This window comes from Athene noctua, chromosome 9 (assembly GCF_965140245.1).
Source record: "Athene noctua chromosome 9, bAthNoc1.hap1.1, whole genome shotgun sequence".
NCBI classification, from domain to species: domain Eukaryota; kingdom Metazoa; phylum Chordata; class Aves; order Strigiformes; family Strigidae; genus Athene; species Athene noctua.
In genome coordinates this window covers 9,843,764-9,871,609 of record NC_134045.1, presented here as the reverse complement: position 1 = coordinate 9,871,609, position 27,846 = coordinate 9,843,764, and the positions used below count along the sequence as shown (strand labels likewise).

Sequence of the window (27,846 nt, the reverse complement as noted above, 5' to 3'; positions counted from 1 at the left end):
TCCCGTTATTGGGACAGCCAGGTAAAAGTTTTGACTCAAACAGGTGTGATTCAAATGAATCTTTGTTACTTTGTTTTGAAACTGGTTTTTTTCTTCATAATGGCCTAGAACTTTTTAAGTGTATTTGAAAAGCTGAATGCTGTTGTTTCGATTGTGTAAATGCCAACCCAGCTGCATTTAACCGACTGAATTCATTGTCCTTCTGTTTTACTCAATGGTCTCTTTACGACAGCTAACCACTGTTGGTTTTGTGCTGCTCATGGGGATCTCTCAGCATTACAACATTACCCGTAATCCATTATGACATGTAATTCTGCACTAACAGCCGTCCTGGCTCACCCCTGTTGGGATCGCGACCGGCGGGCCCCTGGGCTCCTCCCTGCCCCCGGAGCGAGGCAGGCGGTGGAAGGGGCAAGGGCCGGGCCCGGGGCCGGCCCCGCCGCGGGGCCAACCCCGCTCTCTCCTGCCCTCCCCGTCGCGGCGGTTCCCGGTGTCTGGGGGGGATGGAGGGGCCGGCGCGCGCGCGCTGACGCCGGGCAGCCTGGGCGCCCCGCGCAGGGCCTGCTGGGAGCGCGGCCGCGGTGCCGGCCGGGAGGGGAAGTCGTGGCGTCGCCAGGGGCGCGGTGCGCCTGCGCGCAGCGAGGCCGCGGACGGGCCGGGCCTTCGGGCGCCGCCCAATGAGAGGCCGCGGCGGGGGGCGGGGGCGGGGCCCGGCGCCGGGGTGTTTGGATTCGAATGCGCGTCGCGACCCTGCGGGGCGGCGGCGCAGGCGCAGTGCGGGGCCGGGCCGTGCTGCCCCCTAGCGCCGGGGTGCGGGATGCCGGGCGAGGAGGAGGACGACGCCGAGTCGGGGGCCGGGGGGGGCGCCGCCGCCGCCGCCCCCCCCTCCCCGCCGGCCGACGAGGGGGACACCCGGCAGCGCTACGAGGAGCTCTGCTGCAGCCTCAACATGGACGAGCGCGCCCGCTCCGAGGCCTGGCTCAGCTACCAGAGCATGAAGCGCAACTACACGCTGGAGGTGAGGGGCGGCGGGGCTGGGGGGGCCGTGCCGAGACGGCGGGTGAGGGGGGAGCGGCCGCGCCGAGGCGACCGGCCCTGGGCGGACAGCCCGGCGGGAGGGAGAGGGTTAAGGGGGGGGAGGGAAGGGGACGGCCCTTGAGGCGCGACGGCCTCTCCCTCGCACGCCCGGCGCTGAGGCGCTGCCCGGGCGTTAGCGCGCAGCCGAGCGAGGGCACGTTCCGCCCGCGCAGCGCGGCCGCGGCCCCGGCCCGGCAGCCCTCGGCCCGCTCGGGGGTCGTGCCACCGCCCCGGGACCCGCCGCTGAGGGACATCCCGCCCCGCGGTCGCGGTCTCGGACCCCCGCCCGCCGGGGGAGCGGGGCTGTGGCCGGCCCGGCCCGCCGACCGCACAGAGCGCAGCGGTGCTCTCCGGCGCTGAAACGGGGGGAATGACAATCCCGAGTCATAGCGGTGAAAAGGCGTCAAAAATAAAAGCGACTGTATGGGTGTAGCCTTTCTACTGTCAGCTGTTTAACTGACAGACGTAATACGGTTATCTCGGTGAACATTTAACAGCAGCTCTTCGGCTGCCCACGTAGATAATTTCAGCACAACTATCATAAATAACAAGCCTTCATGGACTGTTAAAAGCGTGCAGGTTTTGTAACATTATTCTTCAAAGCAGTAACATAAAGTGACGCACTCGCTTTCTCTGCGACATCGCTTTTACCGGGTGGCTTTTAAAAATAAAGGTGGCGCTTATGATCAAAGCGTGTCTGCCTGCAGTCATCCGGAATTCTGCAGGGCTTCCCTTCCCAGAGCCAGGCAGCTCTCGGTGCCGGCGGCACACGTGGAAGGTGGTCAGTCCCGCGGTGCCCGGGGCCGTGGCGGCTGCCGGGGAAGGCAGTGTTCGGGTCTGAAAGCTCTTCTGTCCCACGAGCCGTTCGTAACCGTCAGAAACGGGCTGGGAAGCTCAGTCAGAAAACTTGGTTTTCCAAAGGCGTGTGCTCCTCTGGCCCTGTGATACCACGCACCCCGGGAAACCCACAGCATCGAATTCAGCGTTCAGAGCCGCTTTTTTTACTGTCCTTTTCTTATTGAAACGTTATTTTTGAATTGAAGAGGGAAAATAAGATTTGGGAGATTTTTGTTAGAATTAATTTTTGTCTTTAGGTACCAGATTGAGTAATTGCGCTGCTGTGTAATACAGAGAAAAATGGAAACTAAGTTTTTCTGTTACACTGTCAGTTCAGGACAGAAAAATGTTCTGTATCAAGGAACTGTAGCTTTGTTAGTTTAATACCAGAGCAGTACAAAATATTACTATGTGAGAAGAGCGACGCTAAATATACCCTTAAACTTTGTGTCAATGTGAAATTTAGAAAGGTAACTAGTAACTGTAATTTTAGTTTTAACACAGTTCAGTGTTCAGTGTTGTGGTAAGAAACACGAAGTAGCTCAACAGAACTTTGAAACAACGAACCAATTTTGTCACTGGTTAACTTCATTCCCTGGACACAGTTCTGTCCGTTCTCCTGACGTGCATAGCTGAAAAGTATGTTTTTCTTTCCAATGAACTCTTCTAGTTGCTTGATGTTTTAATTCACAGGGAAATGATCTGCACTGGCTAGCGTGTGCCTTGTATGTGGCTTGCAGAAAAGCAGTTCCAACTGTGAGCAGAGGGACAGCTGAGGGAAATTATGTGTCTTTAACCAGAATTTTGCGCTGTTCAGAGCAAAGGTAACTTTTCTTTTTGCTAATTTTTTAACACTTTCAAAAATCTCATAGGCTGCTTATCACCTTGTGAAATTTAGAAACTGAGAACAAAGGCTAAGCGTCTGTCTAGTTTCCTGCTTTTAAAGACAGAATTTATATCACTGCAATCTTTGTGTTATAGCTCATTGCCACAGAAGCAGGGCAGTACCCTTTGGTCATCACTATGTTGTCAAAACGCAGGCTTCCAAAATCAGATACTGACTCCCCTCTCTCAAAGGAGAAAGAAGCCAGTCCCTGAAGAATAGTCTGTTTTTGAAGAGTGTGCAAAGTGTGAACTTCTCACATGAGAATCCATTTTTAATTATCTGTGAAAATATTCACACTTTTTTTTTTGTAAGAAGAGTTTGCTTTCCATGTGTCCTTGGTTTATGAAATCTAAGTGATGCCCGAATCTGATAAAGAAATTTGTACCAAATGTTTATCTCTGTAAAGCAATGAAGAAAGACTTCCTGAAACACTTGACTTTATTATCAATCTGATTATTACATAACTATTTAGTAGAATGGCAGAAAACCAAAATGTACTTATGCACTTTTTCTCCCTATTTCCTCTACTGTTGGAGCATCGTTATTGGTTTAAACAATATAGAAGTGTTCCTTTGAAAACTGTTTTTGGTTTCTTTTTTGTTGGGTTTTTTTTTTCCAAATCAGAAATTTATGGAGTTGAAAGTAGATAAATAGTTTCTGTGAGCTGGGCTATCAAAGACTAATAACACTGAAAAAGTAGGTGTAGATAAAGCAGTGAAAAATAAACGGCAGCCGAATTTATAAAGTGAAATTTACTGAAACTTGGGGTTTTTTCATACTTTGTAGAATCTTTTTAGCATTGTAGAATGCAGAGTTTGTTTTATTTAATAAATTATTCAGAAAAATGAGGGAAATATGATTTTTAGAGTAATCTGTCTGTTGGAGCTGATTGTGTCTTTGTGAGGAAAAGCCAAAACTGTGAATATGTAGTTAACATGGTCATCAGCTGAGGATATAAAAATATTTTGCAAGCTGTCTGAGCTCATCCTTGTTTATGGGTGAAGGACTGGGTCTGAGTATGTTGTTGTGTTTGTAAGTGTTCTTTCATCAGTTTGGGAAGTAGAAATTGCACTTTTGTTGAAAATGTATTGTGTATTTCTGAAAACAAAACAAAACAAACCCTTTCAGATCTAACCCATTTGGTGTTTTCAGCTTGATCGAATTTTTTAACAAGATGAAAAAGTGGGAAGACATGGCAAATCTACCCTCCCAATTCAGAGAACGAACTGAGAGATTAGAGAGAAACTTTACGGTTTCTGCAGTAATTTTTAAGAAGTATGAGCCCATTTTTCAGGACATTTTCAGATATCCTCAAGAAGATCAACCTCGTCAACAGAGAGGAAGAAAACAGAGGTACATTTCTGTTACTTCTAGTCTGATTTTAGACCGTTACTGTTACAAAAATATAATGAAGTTGTTCAATTTTTTTAGTTGTCTTTTTAACTGTACTTTCATAGTAGTTCTTTAGAATACTGGAGTTGGTCTGTCTGTCCTTGCTTGTATTAATTTTTGAATCTTTTTGCAGTGTCAGATCTAACAGGGTACAGGAAATCCTAAAGCTGCTAAGTGTCTACAATTTGGGGGGTGGGGGAAGGGGGAGAGGTTAAAATCAGCCTGTAGACAAGAGAATTAGTATTTCTAAGATGAGAAAGACTGAAATAATTTGATCGTCGTACAGTCTGTCTAGCCTGATGGCTCACAGAACAACTCAGCCTGTTTCACTGCTTGGGAATTCCCATCATTTTATTCACAGATGCAGATCTTCTGGGTACTTTATAGTAGAAGCTTTGTTTCTTTGTTACTGTATTAGGAGTGCTGTGAAAATTAAGTACTTTTTAGGTTATTCTGATCTTAGCAAGATTTCATCTGTTTGTGCCAGCTTGGCATCAGCATGGCTTCTGATTTCTCCTGGTAGTTAGCAGAGATTGATTTATTCCCATTCATTATTTCTTTCATCTTCACTACTCTGAAGTGCCACTGTCTGGTTCCTTTTATGTTTGGTTTGTGGTTTTTCTTTTATTTTTTTAATTTTCTTTTGCTATTTCTAATATTTCCAGATTACTTATTAGTTGGGGTTTTTTGGCTCCCCCCGCCCTTGATGTTCTTGTGAGCATCACCTAGTGGCATTTGTAACTCAAATGTATTTGAATCTATAATAAAAGACAAGATTGTGCCTAAATTATTTTGTTGAAGAGTGCAAAAGGTGAGTAAATTAGAATTAGACTATAGATGGAATAGAGTTGTGTATTGAAATTATTACTTGTATATAATCTTGAAATTAAAATATCCTGCATGTATAATTCTATGATTAGAAGTGTAAACCCTGCTAGTTGGTTAGCTTGGATGGTAAAGTGTGAAGTAATTTTGAAGATCAAATTGAAACATGATACTTAGTATTTTTTTTGTGAAATGTATGTTAATTTTGACATTTAAAACCATTCTTTACATAACCTGACAAGGTAGTTAAATAAGAAAATAAAAGATTAAGACTGAACAAACTACTGGAGAAATGGAAAAGAATATGGACTCACCGTGAACTGATTTGTCCTGAATGAAAGAATTTCTAACAGAAATACATAATATGGAGTGAAATAAATAATACTAAATACAGTCTTACAGAGCAAGCAATGCTGCTAGAAATACAGATAACCTGGTAAAGGTTTACGCTGTGCAAAGACTGCTTGCTTTTGAGGCTCACATGCCTATCGTACAATCTAAATTAGACAACTACACTTTAAAAAAAAAAAAAAAATTAAAAGGAACATAATAACATTGAACAAAACATCTCTATGCCACCTTCTTTGTTGCTCTAATGTTCTTCTGTCCTGGGGGTGAGCTGCAATATATGAAATAGCACTTGCAGTGATACGTTATATAGAAACAAGGACTGGTGCTGTGGAGTTATAAAAATCGGTGCTAGGGGATGGGGGTGGTTTTGGTGGTTTTTTCTTTGCCGTTTTGGGGGTGTTTGGGTATTTTTTTAAAACACACAGTAAATACTTGAGCATAGTTTCTGATTTTTGAGGGGGGGGGGAAATAAAAACTATGGATGAGTTGATTACTTTGTCAAGATTTTTGTGTTACCGAATTTACTAGCCAGTAGCCAGAAATGTGAGACTAGGAAGAAGATTGAGGAAAATCATCCAGTATGGTATACATGGCATAATAAGAAATAACAAATCCTCAATAGCTGCAAAACTTTTGATTTAAGAAGGGACCTCGTGAATGAGTTATATTTTATTTGAAAGCATTTTAAACAAAGACCAGCAGAGGAACTTTGTTATGATAAAACATTTAATATATTTCACAATTCTGTATGCTATATAAAATCCTATACAAAATGTTTTACATTATGTACTAATGTACATAGATGACACTCTTGTGAACATAGAGTTCTGCAAGTCTTGGTGGTACTGAACATATTAATATCAACACAGTGTGTTCCTCTAAGAACATGTGTACATGCTTAGATTGCTCAGAATGCTCATGAAGAAGGAATTTCAGCTCTGGCTCTCAAACTATTTCACTTGCCTATATGTACAATTTGTTGTATGAAAAAATAGAAACAACATTTTCTGTAGGTTTTAAATTCCTGTTCTTAAGGAAATTTTTTAAATTCCAGATATTTACCTGTTCTTTGCAACTGAGAGAACAATTTTACCTTAAAAGAAAACATTTAGGCCAGCCATGTTTGACATTAAATTTATGGTGGTGTTCTGCTCGTCTTGGAGTATTTCTAATGGAATCAGCTGTGTTGGTCTGCTGTAGTGACATCTGAATCATCACATGCAGACTCAGACTGGGGTTCCACTTGTGAAACCAGCATGCAGCTTGCTTTGTTACCTTTGCTCAGGTTTTGGGGGGAAGGGCTTAAGATTTTGGCCACACTGTAGTAACAATTTTCTTTTAGAATGACTGACTGTTATATGATGTTCTACCGGTCTTCATTCGTTGAGCTTATTTGGTGTCTTCTTGCTGTATTTTTCCCCAAAAGACGACAACCATGTACTGTGACTGAAGTTTTCCAGTTTTGCTGGGTGCTGTTTGTTCATGCAAAAGGTAAGAGATATGAAAGGGCTTAAATACGGCAAACGTTGTTTTGTAAGTTATCTTACATCAGTCCTTAAACACTGAAATATGTGCAGGCATTTCTGAATCCAGGAATGCCTTTGGAGAAAGGGCCTTCTCAGAACAGCCTGAAGGAATGTATTTTGTCGTAATTTCCCCAGCTGTATGTTTTACCACACTTCTAAGGTGAGCTGTATGGCTAAATATATGGCTCTATATGATGTTTGTGTGGAATATTTTTACAAAGTTTCTAGGATTGTGGAGACCTATGCTGTAATTCCAAGGGAAAAAAAAAGCTTAGAATTTTAGTGAATTCTTACTTAGATGTTGTAATTAACATAAGGGGTGTGTGTGTGTATGTTTATTAGGAACAAAGAATATTTAAATATCTCCTAGGTTTCCAGCAACACTGAAAATATTTAATGGGGTTTTTTTCCTAGTAAAAATTGATCATAGGTGTGAATATTTTCACACTAGTATCACAGATAGCATTCTAAATCTTTTGCTAGCCTTTTTGCCCCCCTACCTTTTTAAAAAATGAGCACACAACAACAGTGTCAAATAACCATATGCATTACTAAATACATCAGCCTACACCTGCCTTGCAAGGGTGATTTTCTCTTGTATTTTGGACAGTAGCAGTATATGTATAAATGACTGACTGTCCTGAAGACTCATATTCCTTTGGAACACTTAAGGGGATCCTTGTTAATATGCTTCTGTAGAAATAATGCAATGAACAGACAATATATTGCATTGTATATATAACCTATATCATAAGCAGCCTTAAAGATAATAAGAATAGAGGATTTCAGCAGTTTTTCTTGATAATGACTGCCAGAAGATAAAGCCACAGGAGGGAACAGCATTAAACCCTTACTTTAGGCTTAAGTTGTTCAGTTGTATCACATATAATCTAAAGCCTTTCCTCATCAAATCTGCATCTTAAAAGAGTTTCTGCATACCTAAATCTTTATTCAAGTACTGCTTGGCTGAGTGTTCACTGGGAATTCTGTATAAGTAAGATAGTGTTTTGAGGAAAATAAAGACAAGATTTATATTCCTCACTGAAAGCACGGATTTGGAGATTCAGGTCCATTGATAATTTCCAGAGACTTTTTATATTTTTTCATAAGATGGCTTCTACAAGTAAAGGGATAGAAGGAATTTTGAGTTGGTTTGGGTGTGTGTGGTGGGGTGGCTTTTTCCAATCTAAAAGAGAATCATTGTTAAGATTCCTGCAGCGTGCTGTGATTTCTTTAACTGGCTGCTTTTGAGGAGAGGACAGAGTAGGTTGTCACAATATTGAATTATCTGGCACTAATTTTGTTGTTTTACAGATTAGCCTTTCTTTCTACACTACATCACATTGCAGAGGGTTGCCAGCAGGTCCCTGCTGGAAAAGCTACTGGCAGTATTACTGCACCCTCACATCTTTGTACAAAGATCAAGCAGGGTGTGGTGTAGCACGAGTGCCATACTAAACACTCTGTCTTGTGTAGCAGATGCCTTTTTCCAGTAGGCTGCAGAGTTCACTTTACTGGGGAAGAGAAATCTTTCCTAAACAAGTAAGTTGCTTGTAACCCTGAAACAGTATCATTTTCATCCTTTTTTTTTTTTTTTTTTTTTTAATTAAATCCAGAATAGCGCTCTCAAGTAGTATGAAATACCTATTCATATTCCACTGAGTCCAGAGGAGAGTTAGTACTGTACTTTATTTCCAGTCAGTCAGGACTTTACTTCTTTAGCACAGTTAGGCAGCTGAGAGAGCAAGTAGGTCAGTCTGAAACATCACTGATTTTTCTTTTCCCATCTATGAAATCCCCACCTCTACGGGTAGATTGAATAGTTGACAAGGTGCAAAGGGACTTTATGAGTCTTTCTATTGCTAAATTATTGGTTAATATGTTTGTGTAACTGCATCATCAACTGACTACATGTTAATTAGCAAGCAGTTTTAAACATACAAATTAACTTTGTAAAGAATACTGTCTTGATAACATAGCAAATTAAATTTTACAAGAAAAAGGAAAATATACAGTAATTATAAACTGTAAAATTAGGGACTAGTGGTAAATTTATTAAAGTGTGGCAGCACAAAAATGGAAGCTAAATGTTGACCATTTAAAGCATTAAATAGTCATGTTACGTTTTGCTCGCTGTGTTTTGAGGGTTGGCAGTAATCCTTATCATGGCAACCGCACATCAGTGGCAAGTTCAGGCTTGTCTCTGTGATATTTCTGCAAGCCTGAAGATCATTGCGTTCAGTTTCACAGATGCAGAAAGTACAAGTCTTGTTTGTACCTTTAGTATATGCTGCAAAGTAAGATAGCGACTTTGTGTAGCGATCCTGCAGTTCTTGCAAGAATTTGTCTTTAAGCTCTCTATCTTGACCTTTTCTTTCTTTCTTTCTTTAAAATGGAAATGAAAAAACACATCTCTGCTGCACTGAGAACTATTTTTTATTATTTGGTACTAGGTTGTGAAAGGAAGTAGTAAGCTATTGTTTGAAATGTCATTGACAAATCATTTGTGTGAAACTACTGGTTCTGTAAAATTAGATTTAACTTTGACTGTGCTGGTGGTAACAATTGCCACGCTAGACTTCGTGGTTATGAAAGTGAACCTAGGGTACGAGAGTTACTTCTTTAAAATTTTTATCGATTAACATTTTTGCTGTTTTATATAGGATTTTCATTGCTTTGCTGCAAACCTTTAATGATTTGGAAATAACTGATAAATGTGTACAGTTAATTCAAATTTCATGTAGGCTTCAATACTTCAAATTGTTTCAACTGCTTGAAAATTATTTTCTTGTAACAAACATGGAATCTGAAAATTGAATATAAATTTGAAGAAATTGATACTTTGCAGGTAGAGAAGTAACAGCATAATTTAGAAAAATTCTTTAGTCATATATACATTTTGATGTGTTCTAAGTGAATTTACTACTATATGATAGATTTCTTCAAGGATTTAAACCTCTTCTTCATAGTGGGCTCAGCTAAGTTGTTTGGAGCTTACCTAAAAAAAACCCAACCCAAAACGTAAAAAATAGAGAAGAGTTATTAGTATTGAAAGAGTGACAGAAAATCATGCTGTACATATATATTAATGGAATTGTGATTTATGCTATTAATTAATGGTATAGTTTATTTTACAAGACTTTTTTTAGCTATGGCCATTCTTCTAAAGGAATATCATAAACCTAAATTAATTCAGTAGAGAGTAATGAATCTGAATATAATCTTTGTGAAAAGTGATAAAAGAGTGAAGAGGTTACAAGGATTCTTTTCTACAGGAAGGTGATAAATAAAAAATACTTGGGGAGCTGTAGGAAATAAAGCTACATTGTAAACCAGATCAGAGAAGCACACTTGAACTCTTTTGTAAAGCACAAGAGAAATAAAGTTTAATTGATTACTGTTTATAATGAGCATGCCCCAACAAAATTTTTGTAAAGAAAGCAGACTGCTAAAGAAAAATAATCTCCTGACTTTGAGTCGAATATAGATTCATTCTGGAGAATGGGAGGAAATTGAAGGAGGGAGCAGTGCTTGCTTTTTCTAGGACATCTGAACACTTGGGTCTAGCCTAGCAAAAGTTAAAAGTTCATTGGAACGCTTTACAGCAATGCAAAACTGGGGAAAAGGAGAGTCTCCGTTGGAACACGTTATTCCCCCTTCTGTGCCTTCAGAACAAGATTCTGCTTCGGGCAGATGGAGTAAGAATCTCGAAGGACGTAACACTGCCAGACAGTGGGGCTTGTGTTGCCAGAGTTATGGTAACAAATTTTTCTCCATTGAGTTACTTTGCATTATACTGTTCGTGCTGCTTCAAGTTAAGCCCCGATTAATCAGATTACTGTGGAAGAGAGACTCTGCAATATCGTGTTTATCAGCGTTTTGGTAAGATTTGTTTTCAACACAGCACAGTATATTTGGGTTCCTACACAATTGCTGCTGTTCCTTGACAACATATTTGACTATTACATTTACTGTATTTTATGAAGTGTGTGTCTGTTTTACTGCCTGCGTTTCTATCCAGATTATTTATAGTCACCAAAGTCCAAGACTCCATTATTGATTGTAATACAAATATCAACAGTTTCTTGCTTAAAAGAATTTTAACTCTATGCTAGTTTTAATTAATGTCTTACATCTTTCTGATATTGAAGGTAATTTCCCTATGATCAGTGATGACTTGGTCAATTCCTACCATCTCTTGTTATGTGCTTTGGATCTAGTGTATGGAAATGCTCTCCAGTGTCCTAACCGTAAAGAACTTCTGAATCCTAATTTTAAAGGTATGTTGAAAAAAAACTATCTATCTTTATCCAAAGTCTTCAAGAACTTCTAAGGCTACTGAAATGAGTGTGAAAATGTGTGACAGAGAATAAGTTGAATAATATTGATTTGAAGTACGTGGGACTGAATATGTTCTATATCTGGCTGCACAGATAGATTGCTGTTAATGTAGTATGTAATAACAGACTGCTGAATTCTGTCAATAATATAGTAAGTCAAGAATTTAATTTACTATGGAAACACCACTGAAGGAAGTTCCGAAGTAAAAAATTTCAGTTAATGCCATTTTAATGTCAGTAAAAGAGTGCATAACGGTGCGGTCATTCTTGGACACAGTCAGACTGGAGAGTTCCTCTGAGGCAGCAGTTTGGAAAGATCCAGTGCTCAAATATGAGAGTGGAAACTTGATTGTTTCCCTCTCATTTCTGGATTGCTGCTGTTCTCTTTCTGAAAAGAATGGAAATGCAGGTTGACTTGATCACCACAAATGCAAATGAATGGTGAGAAGTTTCCATTTAATTTCTCATTTCGTTATTTCCAGAGACTTCCCGATTCAATTCTTTTCGAGACATTTTCAGTGCTGTACGGTATCCATTTACTTCGTAGTAGTTTGGATGCGACCTGGGACCATTATCTCAAATTTATTTGAGTATTATAGTTCATGAATGTCTGATCAGTTTTCTATTAGAACTGATATTTTTAACTTTTATCACTCAATATCTAATTATTTTAAATCTCTGACTCAGAATTGACTTTTGATAACATCAAATTGAGTCGGCATACATAATTAATAATTCTTTCGAAGGAACTAATTAGTTTACCATTTTAATTTCACACTGTCTAAACTACACAGCATAGAATTTAAGGTTAATAAGGTAACATGATATGGATTTGCAAAATTAAATAATATAGTATTCTTAATTGTAGGTCTGCCTGAAGATTTTCATAGTAAGGATTATAAAGTATCATCTGATCCTCCCTGCATCATTGAAAAACTGTGTTCATTACATTATGGATTAGTTTTAGAAGCAAAAGGCATAAAGGAACATTTTTGGAAGCCATATATTCGGAAACTTTTTGACAAAAAGGTTGGTCAATAAATATGTAATGTAGAAAAGTTTCTTCTTACTCATTATCTTCAAAACCTTTTTAAGAACTAAAATGTCCCTCCTTTGTTCTTAACTGTCTTACAGCTTTTAAAAGGAAAAGATGAAAATCTCACTGGATTTCTAGATCCTGGGAACTTTGGAGATAGCTTGTGAGTCACTGTATTTGTGGTTTGGTTTGCATTAGTATCCCTCTGTAATACAGTTGCACTTGCATTATTGTCTGTGGCTTAACAGTAATACTAGCTAGCTGGCTTGCGTAGCTTTTGGTGTTTATACATTACATTGTGTTTCAGTTCCTTTGTGGTGGTATGATAGGTGGTATGATTTGAAAGGGGAATGATTTTTCAGGGTGGTGTTACTTGATGTCTGCTTTTATTCTTATGTTTCTATGTTTCCTCTTTTTTTGGTATATAACTCAAAGTGTTTGTATGAAAAAGATGTGGAAGCACACTGAATGAGTGGCAAGTGGTATTGGGAAGATTTGGTGATATTTTTTCTTTATAAATTTAGAGATGCTTATGAGGTGGAATTACTTTCTTTCAAATGGTATGAAAATGGTATGCGTAGTTTATGATGATGTGATGCTGTGTAAGTTTTGAGGAGTTTCCAGCCAAATAAGAGTTCTCAGTGTTTTATGATGTTCCTCCTGCAGCTATGCTAAATGGCAAGTCATCAGATACAGTGGAAAAATATTGTCATGTTTAAGATACTGTAGATTTTAAAAGAGTTCCAACGCTTAAGTCGGGGTCCAAAGAAATTGTGAAGTAGACTCCCAGCAGGCCAGAACTGTGTTCCTTTGGTAAGCAGGTGAACAAAGCACTGTCTAAATAAAAGGGGTTTTATATCTGTCTTTCCTTTTTCTGCTGTAGCAAAGCCATCAACAAGGCCTACGAGGAGTATGTTTTGTCAGTAGGAAATCTTGATGAGCGAATATTTCTTGGGGAGGATGCAGATGAAGAGATTGGAACTCTCACAAGGTGCTTAAATACAACTTCAGGAATGGAAACAGCTGAAAGAGTACAGGTGAAGCATAACTTGCAGCAGCACTTTGATAGGGTGAGTATGACACAGTCTGAGTTGCCGTTTGTATATGGAGAATAAGTTGAGTTTGTCTGATGAGGAGAAGCAGCTACTAAAAATTACCATGTTTATTGTTCAGGGTGACCTGGGAGTGCACACAGCATAGCTGTGTTAGAGTTTGTAATTGATTAGATATGTTGTTTACTTTTGGGGCTGTGGGACAGAATTTCTCCATGCATTTGGGTTTTCTTTGATTAAATCCAGTATAGAGAATATTTAGGTAATTACTTAAAGAGGTATCTTTAGAAGATTTTGAAGCACAACAGAAGAGGCGCTTCTCCATGGTTGTTTGGCAGGTGCTGAATTCTCCCACAAGTGTCAGGGTCCTCTGGACCTGTCTGTCCCCCTTCCCCTCCCATCCCTGTCCCACCAAAGCTGCTCAGCGCTTTGCTCTGTGCATTCTGTTTGTTTCCTTTTCACAGGTGTGCTTCAGGTGTTGGTATTACATCTGCTCACAGTTTTAGTTAAATCACTAGGGAATGGTTTTCACCTTGCTTGCTTACAAGCCTGACAGGTACATTTGTGTCTATATACGACTAATGAAATAGCATAGAATATGGTCTTTCCGAGGATAAAGGACACTACGTGTTTCAGAACAATAAAGTGAAGACCCTGAAAATTATCAGGGCCTTTGTGTGACTAGAATAGCTTTTGAAAAACAGGCTTTGAATGCTGACTTGTATACCTGTGGTTGCAGAGTATCAAAGTGTTCCTGAAGGTGGAAAAGATATCTTAAAGGAGGAAGGATATGAGACGGGCAAATAAAGAAGGATATAAGCTGTATTAGCACAATTGGATTACAGAGAGCAAAGGGGTAAAACAGCCTAGATCACTGAAATAGTTACATGATCTTTTTTCAGAGTGAGAGTTGGTTAGTGGCTTTCAACATTCAGGAGAGAAAAGATCAGAATAACCTAACCCACAAAATCAGTCCAATCAGTTAATTCTTTGCTTCTGATCTATTTAAAGAAATAATCTACTGCTGAGTTTTGCTGGCACAGATCTGGGTGTGTGACTCTCATGGGTTTCTGAAGTGATGAAACAGTGTGGCCTGTAAGACAGCAGCTTGCAGGTGCAATACTTGTGCTGTGGCATGTTCCAGTGAGCCCAGGACAGGGCTGGGGGAAGCATCTTTCCTGCTTAGGGCATGGAGGCAGAAATAAAACAGACTCAGGAGTGTGTGGGGAAAATGGGGGGAGTATTGGGAGCTAGACTTCATGGTGAAAAGACTGCAAAATATAACGTATTCATTAAAGTAAGGAAAACATTTCTTGGTAATTGCATGGTTAGATAATTAGAAGATGCATTGGTTTTGCTGCACACTAATTGAAGGAACATCCTTGGTGTTATTTTGATGTGATGACTTGAACTGATGCAAATGAATTAAATGGTAAGTGTTAAGTTCAGGAGGACTTTTCATGTTAAGTGTTAAACCCACTGACAGGAAACCCTGGCTCAGTACACTTTGTCTGAGCTACGGCTACCTTTGGTACTCAGTGGGTAGGAGGAGACTGCTGGGCTTTTTGGGGGGCTTTTTTAGATTGGCCTAGTTGTTTCACACTTCACTCCCAGTATCTACCTTTCAGTGTGAGGTCACATCCTCTCTGTGTATATACAGTACTGTCCCGTACAGACATCCAAGGGACACAGATTGGTCTTTCTTTGCTGGCTGTTATCTGAGACATGAGCTACTCTGGGCTCTTTGATTTCTAGCCATTTTTTCCAGGCCTGTATCACAACACAGGGTAAGAATTCTACAGACTGACACTTTCTCGTTTATGGCCTGTATCTAAGTTTTATAATAGTGTACGGTTATATGCTTACTTTTTGTTTTTTAGTCCAAATCACTTAGGATTACAACTCCACTTACTGGCCGCAAGTATATTAAAGAGAGCAACCCGTACGTGACACCTGTTTCCATAGCAACATACAGTTTGAGCCGCCTTCATACGATGCTGGCAGGACTGAAAAATGCCCCCAGTGAAAATCTGGAGCAAATACTCAGGTAAGTTTGATGTTCAGCTAACCAAATAATTCTATTTTTAAAATAGTTTTAATAACATATGTTAATGTTTAACAGTGTAATTTAAAATTTATCAGTCTTGAAAGGTTCTAGAGTAAAACAGGACCCAGAAAGGCAATTAAATTCTAGAAGATTTTGTTCTCTTTATTTAGACACATTTGTCCTGAAGAGATTGGTGGTTGTAAGAACATACAACATTTAAAACCCAACAGTTCCAAGCTTCTCTAACAGCAAACTGCTAATAAAAAATTTTCAAGGCTTTTCTTCCTACTTTGCAAATCTCACTGCCTAGCAAATCACTCCATACTCTAGGAGATGCAAAATAAAATTTATTCTCCATATAGCTAAACTGTTGCTACAGGTACAATATATTTTAAACCAGTTGTTATATATCATGTGGAAACTGCTGTTTAAGTATTTATCCCTGATCATGAAAAGATGAGCTGTTACTACAATGTATACAATAATAATAATATGCTGTGGACACTTTACAGTGCATATGCAGTTAGACACATGGGTATGTTTGTATTGCTATGCAATATATTTACAGTTTCATGCGTCATCATATTACAAAAATAGTTGTAGATTATTTTTTTTTTTGTCTCAGTAGGAATGTTGAAACTGTTTAGTTCCTATTTTCAGGGCATGTTCCAGAGATCCTTCTCAATCTATTGCAAACAGAGTAAAAGAGATGTATGAAGTATACTGCCAGAGCATGCAGTCTGAAGGAGAATTCAGTAATTTTTCCAAAGGTGGGTAACATTTTACTTTACAGGCATTTTAATTCTTATCTGTATAAGACATTGATCTCTTGTAATTACTGTTTTACTTACAGGTTATGCTTCAGCACAAGCATCTTTTCTATTACTTTTGTCTTTCCCCGTATTCTTAAGATGTGGCAAATTTCAACCCTGCTCTAGAATTTTATAATCAGCCTTAGCTCAAATCACTGGAATTTGATGATACTTTCAGTTGTATGGAACTGAAATGGAAAGCTCAGTTAAGGGTACTGCTCTTTCTCTCTCAAATAAAAATAATAGCAATGGCATGGATTTCTGTGATAATAATGAAAAATCTGACTAATTGTAGTCTTTGAAGACCCTACAGCAGTTTTGGCTTGCATACAAGGATAGATTAGTACAGATGTTAAAAACCTGCCAGTATAAACATGAAGTATTATTTGCAGTTGTCATGATTTGTGAAGTGCATGAAGATGGATTGAAAATAAGGAAGATGCTTCTGACCTTCTTGCTTCTTAATAGGGCCTTTGTTCTTGTCAGCATAGTTGCTTCAGGGTTTTCTGTTGCGCAGTGCAAGTTGGATCCATATAGGTATACTTTTCAGTGTATTTTCTGAACTTGAAACATGTCTATTCTATTACAGCAATGTTAAGGATTGTTTTTATGTGTTTTTTTGTGTTTTCATCAGAATCTGGGTTCGGTAATAAGTTATTCTGCTCTGCATTCACAAGTCAGTGCAGCATAGGAGAGGGATGCGTAAGTTAATGTAAAATTAAGCGGTCTAGTCACAAAAGTATTGTAGCCACAGCAGCACAGAAATACACAGGTGCCACTAAATTGTCGTATCTCTATAACTTAAGATGAAGGATATAATTATTTTATCACATTTCACAATATTTTTCTATTTAAAATTCCTGCAGATGTTGCTAGCAAGCATTTTCGTCGTGCTGAGGTGCTATACTACAAGGTCCTGGAATCAGTCATTGAGCAAGAGAGGAGGAGACTGGGAGACACCGACTTATCTGTAAGGAAGACTAATCAAACTGTACCTCATTTTTAAAGTTGGACCTACAGAAAAGGAAACTAATTGTAGAGCAGAACAGACAGCTATTTAAAATGAGGGTAAATCTCTGAAAAGTAGGCTGTTACGTATACCTGAATCGAAGAAAAAGTGTACAAGGAATCATTTGTTTACAAACACAATGAAATTTTTAATGGCTCATTTTGGATTCTGTTCTCTTATTTAAAAAAATCTCTTTTTATAAGCTTGATAATCATGCTGGTTTGGATGAGGCAGAATGGAAAGCATTTTATTGTTCCATGGTTACACCGTAAATTAAGCATTGAAATTTGCAACTCTCTTGCAGGCAATACTGGAGCAAGATGTGTTTCATAGATCGCTGCTGGCATGTTGCCTTGAGATAATTACCTTCACATATAAGCCACCTGGGAACTTCCCATTCATCACTGAAATATTTGACATTCCTGTTTATCATTTTTATAAGGTAAAGTGCTTGATAACTAGAAATGCTTACCAAGTTATGAGTACTCTATTGACTTATATTAAGTAATCTCCATACCTAGACCTTAACTTAGATATTAACTCTTCATTCTCAGCTTTGCCCCTTTTTGTATTGGAAAAAATACTGCCCAAGTGTCTATAAGATACAAATAACTATCTTCTGATAAAAATGCATGACAAAGTATGATTGAGTCATAGAAATGAACCCTTAATATTTCTAATCATCTCTTTCTTGAAAATCAGGAATTAGATCTTTCTGTAAGAAGAAATATATGAAACAAGTACCTTGTGTTGATTGTGATTATACACCTTACAGGTAATTGAGGTGTTCATTAGAGCAGAGGATGGCCTTTGTCGGGAAGTGGTAAAACACCTTAATCATATTGAAGAACAGATCTTGGAAAGTATGGCATGGAAACAGGAATCCATCCTGTGGGACAGAATCAGAGATAATGAAAACAAAGTTCCTACTTGTGAAGAGGTGAGTACTTCTTGTATGTTTTTTTTATATATATATATATCTATCTCTATATATCTATATCTCTATATATATATCTATATATATATATCATCAGACAGGAAGGTAGAGAGTGGGCACTATACCCTGAAGGGGAGGCTTCAGGGGCCCCAGTTTCAGTTTCACCCCACAGGTTAACCAGGGCAGAGAAAGCAGAGTCAGGGTAGTGTGCTGGGGCCTGTTCACAGACACCTCGCTAGAGACAGCCAGAGCAGAGAGCAGGGAATGTCTGGCCCAGTCACTCACTCACTTGAAAAGATTACTAGACAAGAAGAACATAGTGTAAAGTACAGACTTGTAGTTGTAGTCACAGAAAGATTATTACAGTAGTGCATCTTCTAGAGCAGCACAGTCATTGCACCATTTCAGTTAGGCTTGTGGTTCAGTGGTCTTGGTTTTATTTTTTGCCATATACTTCTGCTGTTCCAAATTTGTAGTACAGAAGCTTTTAAAAATTTGTTATGTAATTAATCTGTGACCCAGCCACTCAAATATTTTCAGGTAATGCCACCTCAGTATTTTGAGAGATCTGCTGGGAACAGTGTTGTAGGTTCACCGTTGACACCAAGACGAATAAATGAGGTTCGTGCTGAGACTGGAGGACTAGGAAAAGGTGAGACTTAATAACATGCTTACATGTCTTCAACCATGGCTTTAATGTCAATGGACAGTTAATTGCAAACATATTTGTAAGGAATGCATTGATCTTAGTTATTTCAGTGTGAACAAAATACTGTTGTGAGAGGGTGTTTTTAGGAGCTATGTATATGAACAGCACCTATGTATGTATACATATACTTCTGTTAGAACTCAAGTAGTGTATGTGTATAAATATTATTTAAGTGGTAGCACTTGAACAGTTTGCTTTACTGTTATACCACAATGGAAACTCCACTCTATATTTAGTTATGTGAAGTCTCAAACTTTTCCTCTGGAAAAATAAACCATCATACATTGGCATTACATGGGATTAAGTCAGTGCTAAAAGCAATCTGTAAGCCACAAATGTAGACATACAGAATTTTTAAAAATGTTTCCTGAAGAGCTTTGCATTGACATATTTTGGTTTAGTAGATTTCTGTCATGTATTTATATAACCAAGGTTTATACAACAAGTGTTAAATACATATATTTAGACATGCTTTGGTTTTTTCAATCCACAGGCCTTTCATCCTCTCCCACTACCCTGTATGACAGATACAGCTCTCCTACAGCCAATCCTACAAGGAGGAGACTGTTTGCTGACAGCGATAGTACCTCTGACAGTGGCACTCCAGTCAGAGTTCCCCAACAGCCCGTGGTGAATACGGTGCCTGTGCAGAACATGAATCCCGAAGCCATGTCGGTAACGCCCGTGCCCGGCCAGACGCTGGTTACAGTGGCAACTGCCACCGTCACAGCCAACAACGGGCAAACTGTGACCATACCAGTGCAAGGTGAGAGAAAAGCAACTGTTGAGTTATTCAGGTTGTTCCCAGCAGAGAGTTAGTACACAGTAACAGGGAGAGGAGGGCAACAGTATGCCAGTGGAGAAAAAAGTATGTTTAAGAATTCATAATTGGGAAGAATTGTTTGAGTAGATGAGCAGAATTTAGAGACAGAACATGTACAGCACAAGGGTGTTCTGACTGTCAGCATCTGTTTTATACAAGTTATTTCCATAAGCCTTCCTTCCTGAACTAGCACAGGATGAAAGTTATGTTAATATGAAAAACTTAGTTCAATTTCCCTTATCTTCTTGTCTTATGATGAAAAGTCCAAAATATTTTGGTGAGACAATTTCATCTATAATATACTAAACATATAGTCAAAATAACTAATACGAAAATTCCTGAATTCTTTAAAAAAAACAAACCAACTGACACAAAACTACTAACAACCAGGAACATCTCCTGCCCCTAATTGCTCTTATTTCAGACTCTTTTTCTTAAATTACAGGTATTGCCAATGAAAATGGAGGAATAACTTTCTTCCCAGTCCAAGTAAATGTAGGTACCCAGCCACAGGCTGTCTCCGGGCCCATTCAGCCTCTCAGTGCCCAGACCCTTGCTGGTACCCTGAACCCTCAGGTGACCGGGGCGACACTGCAGTTACCGGGCCCGTTAACGGTCCAGCAGATCTCTCCTGGAGAGCAAAGACCAGCCCAGCAACTTAGCACTGCCATGGCCACCAGGCCCCGCAAGATGGGCTCCCTTGCACTCTTCTTTAGAAAGGTACTTTCTAATCTAATTGATGCTTTGCTTAGTTTGTATTTGGTAAATCTTCAGAGATTTTTAAAATATGTACTACTTATTACTACTACTAAGAGAATACTCAATTTCCAAGTTAATCTGCACCTGATGTCTATTTATGTACATACCTGCAGAGTAGTTTTCTTACACAGGAACTTCTCACTAGCAAAGGAGTAGACTATCACCGCAGCTACCACAGCACAAGTTGTGAAGTAGATTATGTACTTGCCCAGCTGGTACTTACAGGTGGCCATTTTCTTTATGGCTCTTTCAAAGAAAGAAATTCCGGTTTATTGAATACAGTGGTTTCTGTAGGGTATGCAGTGCCCTTCCTGAGCTCAGGACAACTCAGAATTTAAGCTTGAAATAAATGTTTTCTTAGCATCCATACCAGTACTGAGAGGGTCTGTGTCCTGTAAGCAAACAAGTTAAATGTAGTTATTCTTCTTTTGGCTCATCATTTGCACAAGTGCTACAGGGTGTGCAAGTCTGGGCTGAGAAAAGCCATATTGCTGTGGCCCTAAACACTTTCCATCTCAACAGGTTTATCATTTAGCTAGTGTACGGCTGAGAGATCTCTGTGTCAAACTCGATATTTCTGATGAGCTGCGGAAAAAGATCTGGACATGTTTTGAGTATTCCTTGGTGCACTGCCCTGAAATCATGATGGACAGACATTTGGATCAGCTGCTGATGTGTGCCATCTACGTAATGGCGAAGGTAAGGTGTGAATAAAGAAAACTGGCCAACCAGAAAACCTCTTTAAGACTATGTTCTAAAGATTACAGTTCCTCAAAAAAATCCACAACTAACCAAACACCATGCACAACCACCCCTAAACAAATAAAAACCATCCACAGAGAATCTGTTAACCTCTTCATCTCCTCTTAGGTCACTAAGGAAGATAGGTCCTTCCAGAACATTATGCGCTGCTATCGGACACAGCCCCAAGCCAAGAGTCATGTAAGCACAGCTACTATTAAACAACGTGGGGGGCAGTTTACTAAATGCCTTAGTTGCATTTTAGGAACGGATTGCTTTTTGAAGTAACATTTAGTATTAAATGAATGCAGTCTGTGAGCCATTCTCAGGAGACAGCAGTCATATCCAAAGTCCTGCACTACTGAAAGCTTTTTATGCTAAACTATACCTAAAATAGAAAATATCTTTACTTAAAATCTAAGGAAGTAGTGCCTGTTGGATAATGCTGCTCTTAGGAGAATGTGTCTTCCCCTGTAAGAAGCAATGTGATACCACAATGAAGTTCCTAAAAAGCAGCTATATCATGTAGACTATTGTTTCCTGGCTGTGTGAGTGCCCATCTGATCATCCTCATGTTGGTACGTGCCTCTCTCCCTGCAGGTTTACCGCAGTGTCCTGATCAGAGGCAGGAGACGGCGCTGCCGCTCTGGCAGCAGTGACAGCAGCAGCCAGCAGAACTCGCCTACAGACAGAAGTAAAGACAGAAACAAAGAAAGAAGTGAGTGGTTCCAAATTCCAGATATTTGGGTTTAGTTCCATTTCCAAAACCATGTGCATAAGGTAACAGTTGGATTTTGTGTTGCCCCACCCCAAACGTTCCCTTCTTTGGTAAGCTTGGACACAATTAGAATATACTGCTAACACTGAGGAGTTGCTGTAACTGAAGCTTAGTATTACCCTCCCTTTGACAGCTTTGAATCTATCACCACCCGCACCTGCCTCATGAGGCTACTGTGATGGCTGGCCTGAACTCCAGTTCAGTTTGTGCACCACAGCCCAAATCTTTGTAGGATGAGAGGATGCAGGCACTAGGCCCTGTTCACCACTACTCTCCCTGGCTGCAGAGATGGGCACAAACCTGCCAACCAAGCATCAGTTTCAGTGTATCTGATGTCTCTGAAGATTCTTTCCTTGATAATTGAACTGACACGTTTTCCTTGAATGGACTTTCATAAAGGAAAGCAAATCAGGGACTGTATATTCCCAGTTTAAGATATTTAATAGATAACAGTATAAATTGTAGGTATTCATGCTTTCTGTCACATAGAGGTGGCAAGGAGGGGAGGACAAAATACTTTATATTATGCAGCTTCCACATCAAACCAGCAGGAAGTATTACCAAGCCAAACATTTCTACTACCAGCTGAAAAAGACCAGTGTTTCTTATTTGAAATAGTGCCAGCTGGCAACAAGGGAGAGCTACTGTTAAAAGTATAGCAGAAATCCCTGAAAAATGGAGTTGTGGCTCTCCTCATATCGTGATGAAACAGCTTATACAGAAGAGCCACTTGCAGTTTATGCAGTAAAAAGTTAGAAATGAGGTGAATTTCTGTACAGCACGCAGCAGTTTGCTGGTCTGAGGGGCCCAGCTTAGCCTCACTGACACTGACACCAGGTTGCACGGGGCTCGGCCCTGGGGGGCGGGGACTAGTGAGGTGGCTGAAGGGCATTAGCCAGCCGGGGTGGCCAGTAACCGCGGGTGTCTGTGGCCCCGCAGCCAGCAGGGACTCCAGCCCGGTGATGCGCTCCAGCAGCACCCTGCCCGTGCCCCACCCCAGCAGCGCTCCCCCCACGCCCACCCGCCTGACAGGTGCCAACAGTGACACCGAGGAAGAGGAGCGGGGGGACCTGATACAGTTCTACAACAACATCTACATCGAGCAGATTAAGGAATTTGCCCTGAAGTACACTTCAAACGCAGTAAGTTAAATTTTGTGCTTTTCATTAGTAAGTAGATCTTTTTTTACTGCACATGCAGCGAAGCACTCTTAGCTAACCTCCCTGTAAGCACATTCAAGGGATTCTGTTTTTATGACAATAGTTTTCCCTTGAGGAGATGCTCTGCTGCTAAAATACTAAGTATTTCCAATGCCGATTTACTGTTTCTTCCTGGGCAAGTCACCCACCAGCCTCAGACAGCGTTAGAAAAGTAAATAAAAAAATACTAACCTGGCCTAATAACACGACAAAGCTTGCATCTGTTCTAAATACATACTGTCTGGCATTGGTGGAAAACAACCTAAACTGTGTGTAAGGTGACCAGCTCGCAGAAGCCGTACTGTAGTAACACCTGAGGTCAGGTACCAGCCGCTGGGTGATTCTCATTCTCTCCTGAGCAGACGGACTCTCCCCCGCTCTCACCCTACCCCTTCATGAGGATTGGCTCCCCTCGCAGGATACAGCTGTCCCAGAACCACCCCGTGTACATCTCACCACACAAAAACGAGTCTACTCTCTCTCCTCGAGAGAAAATATTCTATTATTTCAGCAGCAGCCCATCTAAGGTGAGACTAAAGTGTTTTCAGTTTGCTCTTATAAATCCTTAATTCTACCTTTTCTTTTTGGTAGTGAAATTAAAGAAGATTGTTCAAGGCACCTTTCTGTTGGCATTGTCTAACATGTACTCTCTCCCCTAATGCTCTTTAAACTGTCTGCTCAGGTACCTGAGAAGCTGTAAAAGCAATTCAGTGTCTGAGGTACGCCTGTACTTTTCAAAGTTACTCTTTGGCTGGAGCCCTGTGAGCGCCTCGGGCTGTGCAGCACTGGGCCCCTGGGCTGTCCGGGCACAGGGGGTTACAGAGGGCACAGAGACTGGTCAAAGGGAACGTGAAACACAGTCACGCTCTTACTGACTATCGGGGAAAAAGTCCTCCACATGGCTCTTAATGTGAGCGGCCTTACCTGGTCAGCGTGTAATGGGCTGAATCCTGTTGTCTCTGGCCACCAAGAATGAAGCAGAAATCTTCCCTGGGAAGCATCTTCTAGCTGGGAAGTGTTGCATCCCTGGTGTCAGAGCAGGGCAGAAGGGCGGCCTTCAGGCACTGCACCCGTGGCTCAGCGTGAGGCTGAGCGAGGCTCTGGTGTATTCTGGGAACAGAGAGACCAGGGCGGCCCTTGGAAAGGTCACTCTGTCCCCAGGAGCACTGTGTACAGAACCGCTCTCCACAGACGAGGAATCCCGGTGTAATGCGAGTACCAAATGTCTGCTTTGTATTCTGGGAGTCACAATAATGAGAAATAATTTTACCTTTTTCCCCCTTCTCTCTCCAGAGACTAAAGGAGATTAACAGCATGGTTAGAACCGGAGAAACGCCCACAAAGAAGAGAGGCATTCTCTTGGAGGATGGCACTGAAGCGCCAGCGAAGCGAATCTGTCAGGAGAATCACACAGCTCTGTTAAGACGCCTCCAGGACGTGGCAAATGACAGGGGGTCTCACTGAGCCCGCCGCTCCTTCGCTGCAGCCCCACAGGCCCGGGCAGCTGTGCAGCCAGGCCCCGCGCCGCTGCCCCCTCTCACGGCCAGGCCGGGGCTGGAGGAGCTGCCGGGACCCCGCAAGGGCCGCTCCAGGCCCCGGCCGCTCCCTCAGCGCTTCCCCCCACTGTCAGTGCTTGACCCCTGGCACCGTCGGCCCAGAAAGTTCCCGGGGCAGCAGGCGGGGAGTGCTGCACCACAGGAACCCTGCTCAGCCCTGCCCGGCTCTCACGGGAACCACCTCCACAAAACAATGACTCACAAGTACTACTCCAGCAAAGCCCGGGTCTGCTTGGAAAGGGAAGATGGGAATCATCTTTTTAAGCCCCAAAGGAAGCTGTCTTAAGGGACTCTTGCCAGAATGTTTCGTGTGCCCCTGAAAACCATCACCTTGCTTTGCTTTAACCTCTGGGCACCTTGTACAAAGGTAGATAACTCTGTTTATGCATTGGTCTTAGTTGTGCAATGTTTTAACGTGAACTCCTGTTCAAAGGGTGGCACTTTTGGTAGGGCTGTGAAGCATCAGTTTTAAGGCAGATTAGTTTTGCTGTATATTTGCAATGGCACTTTCTACATGTGAATATTTTTTTCAAAGGCTGACTTCAGCTGTCTTTCTGTATTGAAGCAATTTGACTTTTGTATTTATTTTCAAATTGACAGCCCATAGCTCCCCTCCTCAGCAAACACCATTAGGAATTGCTTTTCACTTGCTGTGGAAAGCCAGGGATGTTTGCTTTTTTCAAGGAATTTTATATGCTTGTTTCTTCAGATCGCTCTGAGCACCAGGAACTGCCCCCCCCACTTCCTCAGCAGAAGGACAGTGGGGTCCAGCTCTTAACATAGACTTAGCTTTGTTTGTTTGTTTTTAAAGGACAGGGGGTGGGGGGTGTTTTGGGTTTTTTTTTTTAATGGACTAAATCAGGCTGCCTGGGGAAATCTCTCCCCTACTAACAGGATAAGGAAGTGATGCATATATTAGGCTTCTACTAGTTTGTTCCATTTTAAATAGTTCCAAAATACCAGACTTAATAGGAAAGCATTAAGCCTACTAACAGCTGGGACAGTACACCAACATAGTGCTGTTTGGTGTCATAACTGGGGTGTGGTAATGAAGATGTAGCACACTCCCATTCTAGAAGCTCTTACAGGAAGCAGAATTTAAAAGCTCTGTGTTTCCTGTCATTCCTGTTCCTCTGAATAATGGGAAAATATAGGACTTAATGAAAGATGCTTTTATTTTACTGTCATTGAATTTACAGTGGAATTCTTACCTGATAACAACAAAAGGCTGAAGTCCAGAACATGTGTAGATGTTTCTGTAAAAATATTTATGAAATTGACAATTCTTATTACTCTACCATTTATGTTACTTTGTATGAAAATATTGCAAGTGTATTTTTCAATAAAGAATTTATAAACTCACGATTTTATGTTCTTGTGTGAAAAAAGCATTTTATGTGCAAAGCTAAAACTAGCCTGTGGCTCTCAAACACCACATTTGACTGGTCAGTGCAAAGGAAAGTCATCAAAATGATCATCTAGGTGGGTCCACAGAGCACAGTGCAGGAGACCGCAGGGACTTCAGTCAAGCACTGCAATTAGTGGTTTAACAATAAACACACCACTTCAGGGAACTTCCCACTGCAGGGAAAAGGATCGACTCTTGCCCTGTTCAGCCACTGTGTCTGTTCTGAAGGCGTTTCCTCCTGTGGCGCTGCAGAGGCAGAGGGCCCTAGAACCGGAGCCCACCCTTCACTCAAGATCACACATTTTAACCCAGCCAGAGCAGAATTACTGTCACACACACCAGCCTCCACAGTCACATCTGAGCTGAGTTAGCTAAGAATTATAGAAATTGCAGAAGGGTTTTGGCCACTGGCAGCCAGGTACAGTGTTTCTATAAGCATAGACTGGTTTGCCCCTGCACTTGTACCCATTGGCCCTGGCACTAAATTTTATCTGCTTCTGTGGTTTCTATGCCTTTCTGAAACCAAATTTTTTAGTAAACACTGAGTTGTAAACAATAGAGGTAGAATTTATAGTTTGTTTTGAAACATGCTAAAAAAAGCTAGTTCAGAGGTGCTCTAAAGGAAAAATATCTAGTATGTAAACATGATTAAAAAAATCTGAAGTAGCTTCAGAGTAATTCTTCAAGACTTAGAATAGTTCAGCTGGAAGGGACCTACAACCATCATCTAGTCTAACTGCAAACTCAGCTGTTGAAGACTGCTGTAGCATAACTTCTATTTCTCTTCTGAAATAATCTTTACATAGTTCACAACTGCAAAGATGATTTTTAAAATGTCCCTTAAAGTACTGGCAGGGATTTAAAAACTTAAGTTTTCCATTAAATGACACACCTGCACTAGGAAAGCTGACAGCTACATTCAGGAGAAAAGGATTTGATTTCAGTGGGATGGTTTCACTACTCATTCACCTACTTTGCTCCTGGAACAGCTTCTGTTAATACAGCAATCCGATTACAGGAAGACATCATTAGTGTTCTCTCCCCTTTCTCAATCTAATTTAAAAAAAAAAAGATGGTTTCAGATTATTCAATTCTAAAAGTAAAAATTCTGCATTCTTTAAATAAATACTTTTCAGTAAACTGCTATTAGCATGGATTTAGCTTAGAGCAATCCAAGGTACTCACCAGCCCTTCCAAGGTCTGTAACAGCTCAAAGATAAACAAAATGTACTCAAATAACCATCATTTCTACTACCTCACTGCCTTTCTTCCTTGTCACTGTTTTTGCTAACTGATGGTTTCTAAACCCCAGCAGCAATGGGACAAATCAAACTGCAGCTGCCAGAGCTCAGAGCTGACGTTGGGTGACACCACAATTTGCTCCCTATTCAACTCCCCAGCACCAGCCAGCATGGGGACATGGGCACCTTCCTGCGTTGGACACAGTAAGCATTAAGTCCCACGGCCACCCTGCTGCAGCCAAGATGAAAAACATCCCAAGATTAGAAGGGATTAAACTTCTACGCAAGTCCTTCACCTAAGTGGCTTAGAAAATCTGCAAGTCAGTGATTTATTACAGAATAATAATAATAAAAGTAAGGAAGGAGGAACTATCCCATTGCAGCTGAGCACTAGTGCCGTGTCCCTGCCCAGCTGGCACCTCATGCTCAGTCACGCTGCCCAGCCCATTTCTGCTCCACACCAAGTCCTTTAACTAAACTAACACTAAACCTGAGGCATTCACAT

General features: G+C 40.8%; 1 protein-coding gene across 4 annotated transcripts; it reads left to right on the top strand.

Annotated features, from left to right (window-relative positions):
• Window positions 1-767: 767 nt before the first annotated feature.
• Window positions 768-26,049, top strand: RBL2 (RB transcriptional corepressor like 2). Of its 4 annotated transcripts, none has more exons than XM_074913069.1 (22): window positions 768-1,018; window positions 2,608-2,738; window positions 3,953-4,153; window positions 6,795-6,859; window positions 11,046-11,174; window positions 12,103-12,263; window positions 12,369-12,433; window positions 13,154-13,340; window positions 15,203-15,369; window positions 16,030-16,139; window positions 17,048-17,151; window positions 17,495-17,632; window positions 17,966-18,130; window positions 18,668-18,779; window positions 19,330-19,602; window positions 20,105-20,227; window positions 20,930-21,117; window positions 21,289-21,360; window positions 21,760-21,877; window positions 22,877-23,079; window positions 23,496-23,663; window positions 24,430-26,049. In XM_074913069.1, exons 1-22 carry the CDS (start codon window positions 818-820, stop codon window positions 24,598-24,600), a joined length of 3,252 nt encoding a protein of 1,083 aa, XP_074769170.1. In that variant the 5' UTR covers window positions 768-817; the 3' UTR covers window positions 24,601-26,049. The 4 variants fall into 4 exon arrangements, with proteins under 4 accessions (XP_074769170.1, XP_074769166.1, XP_074769169.1 ...); XM_074913065.1 differs by having other exon boundaries at window positions 769-1,018; window positions 20,105-20,379; window positions 20,941-21,117; XM_074913066.1 differs by having other exon boundaries at window positions 770-1,018; window positions 20,105-20,379; window positions 20,941-21,117; window positions 23,499-23,663.
• Window positions 26,050-27,846: the final 1,797 nt, after the last annotated feature.

Coding starts and splice junctions, on each gene's coding strand:
- RBL2 (XM_074913065.1), top strand. CDS start 818: ATGCCGGGCGAGGAGGAGGACGACGCCGAGTCGGGGGCCGGGGGGGGC. Junction 4,154..6,794: donor CAGAGAGGAAGAAAACAGAG/GTACATTTCTGT, acceptor TTTCCCCAAAAG/ACGACAACCATGTACTGTGA. Junction 21,361..21,759: donor AGCCCCAAGCCAAGAGTCAT/GTAAGCACAGCT, acceptor CTCTCCCTGCAG/GTTTACCGCAGTGTCCTGAT.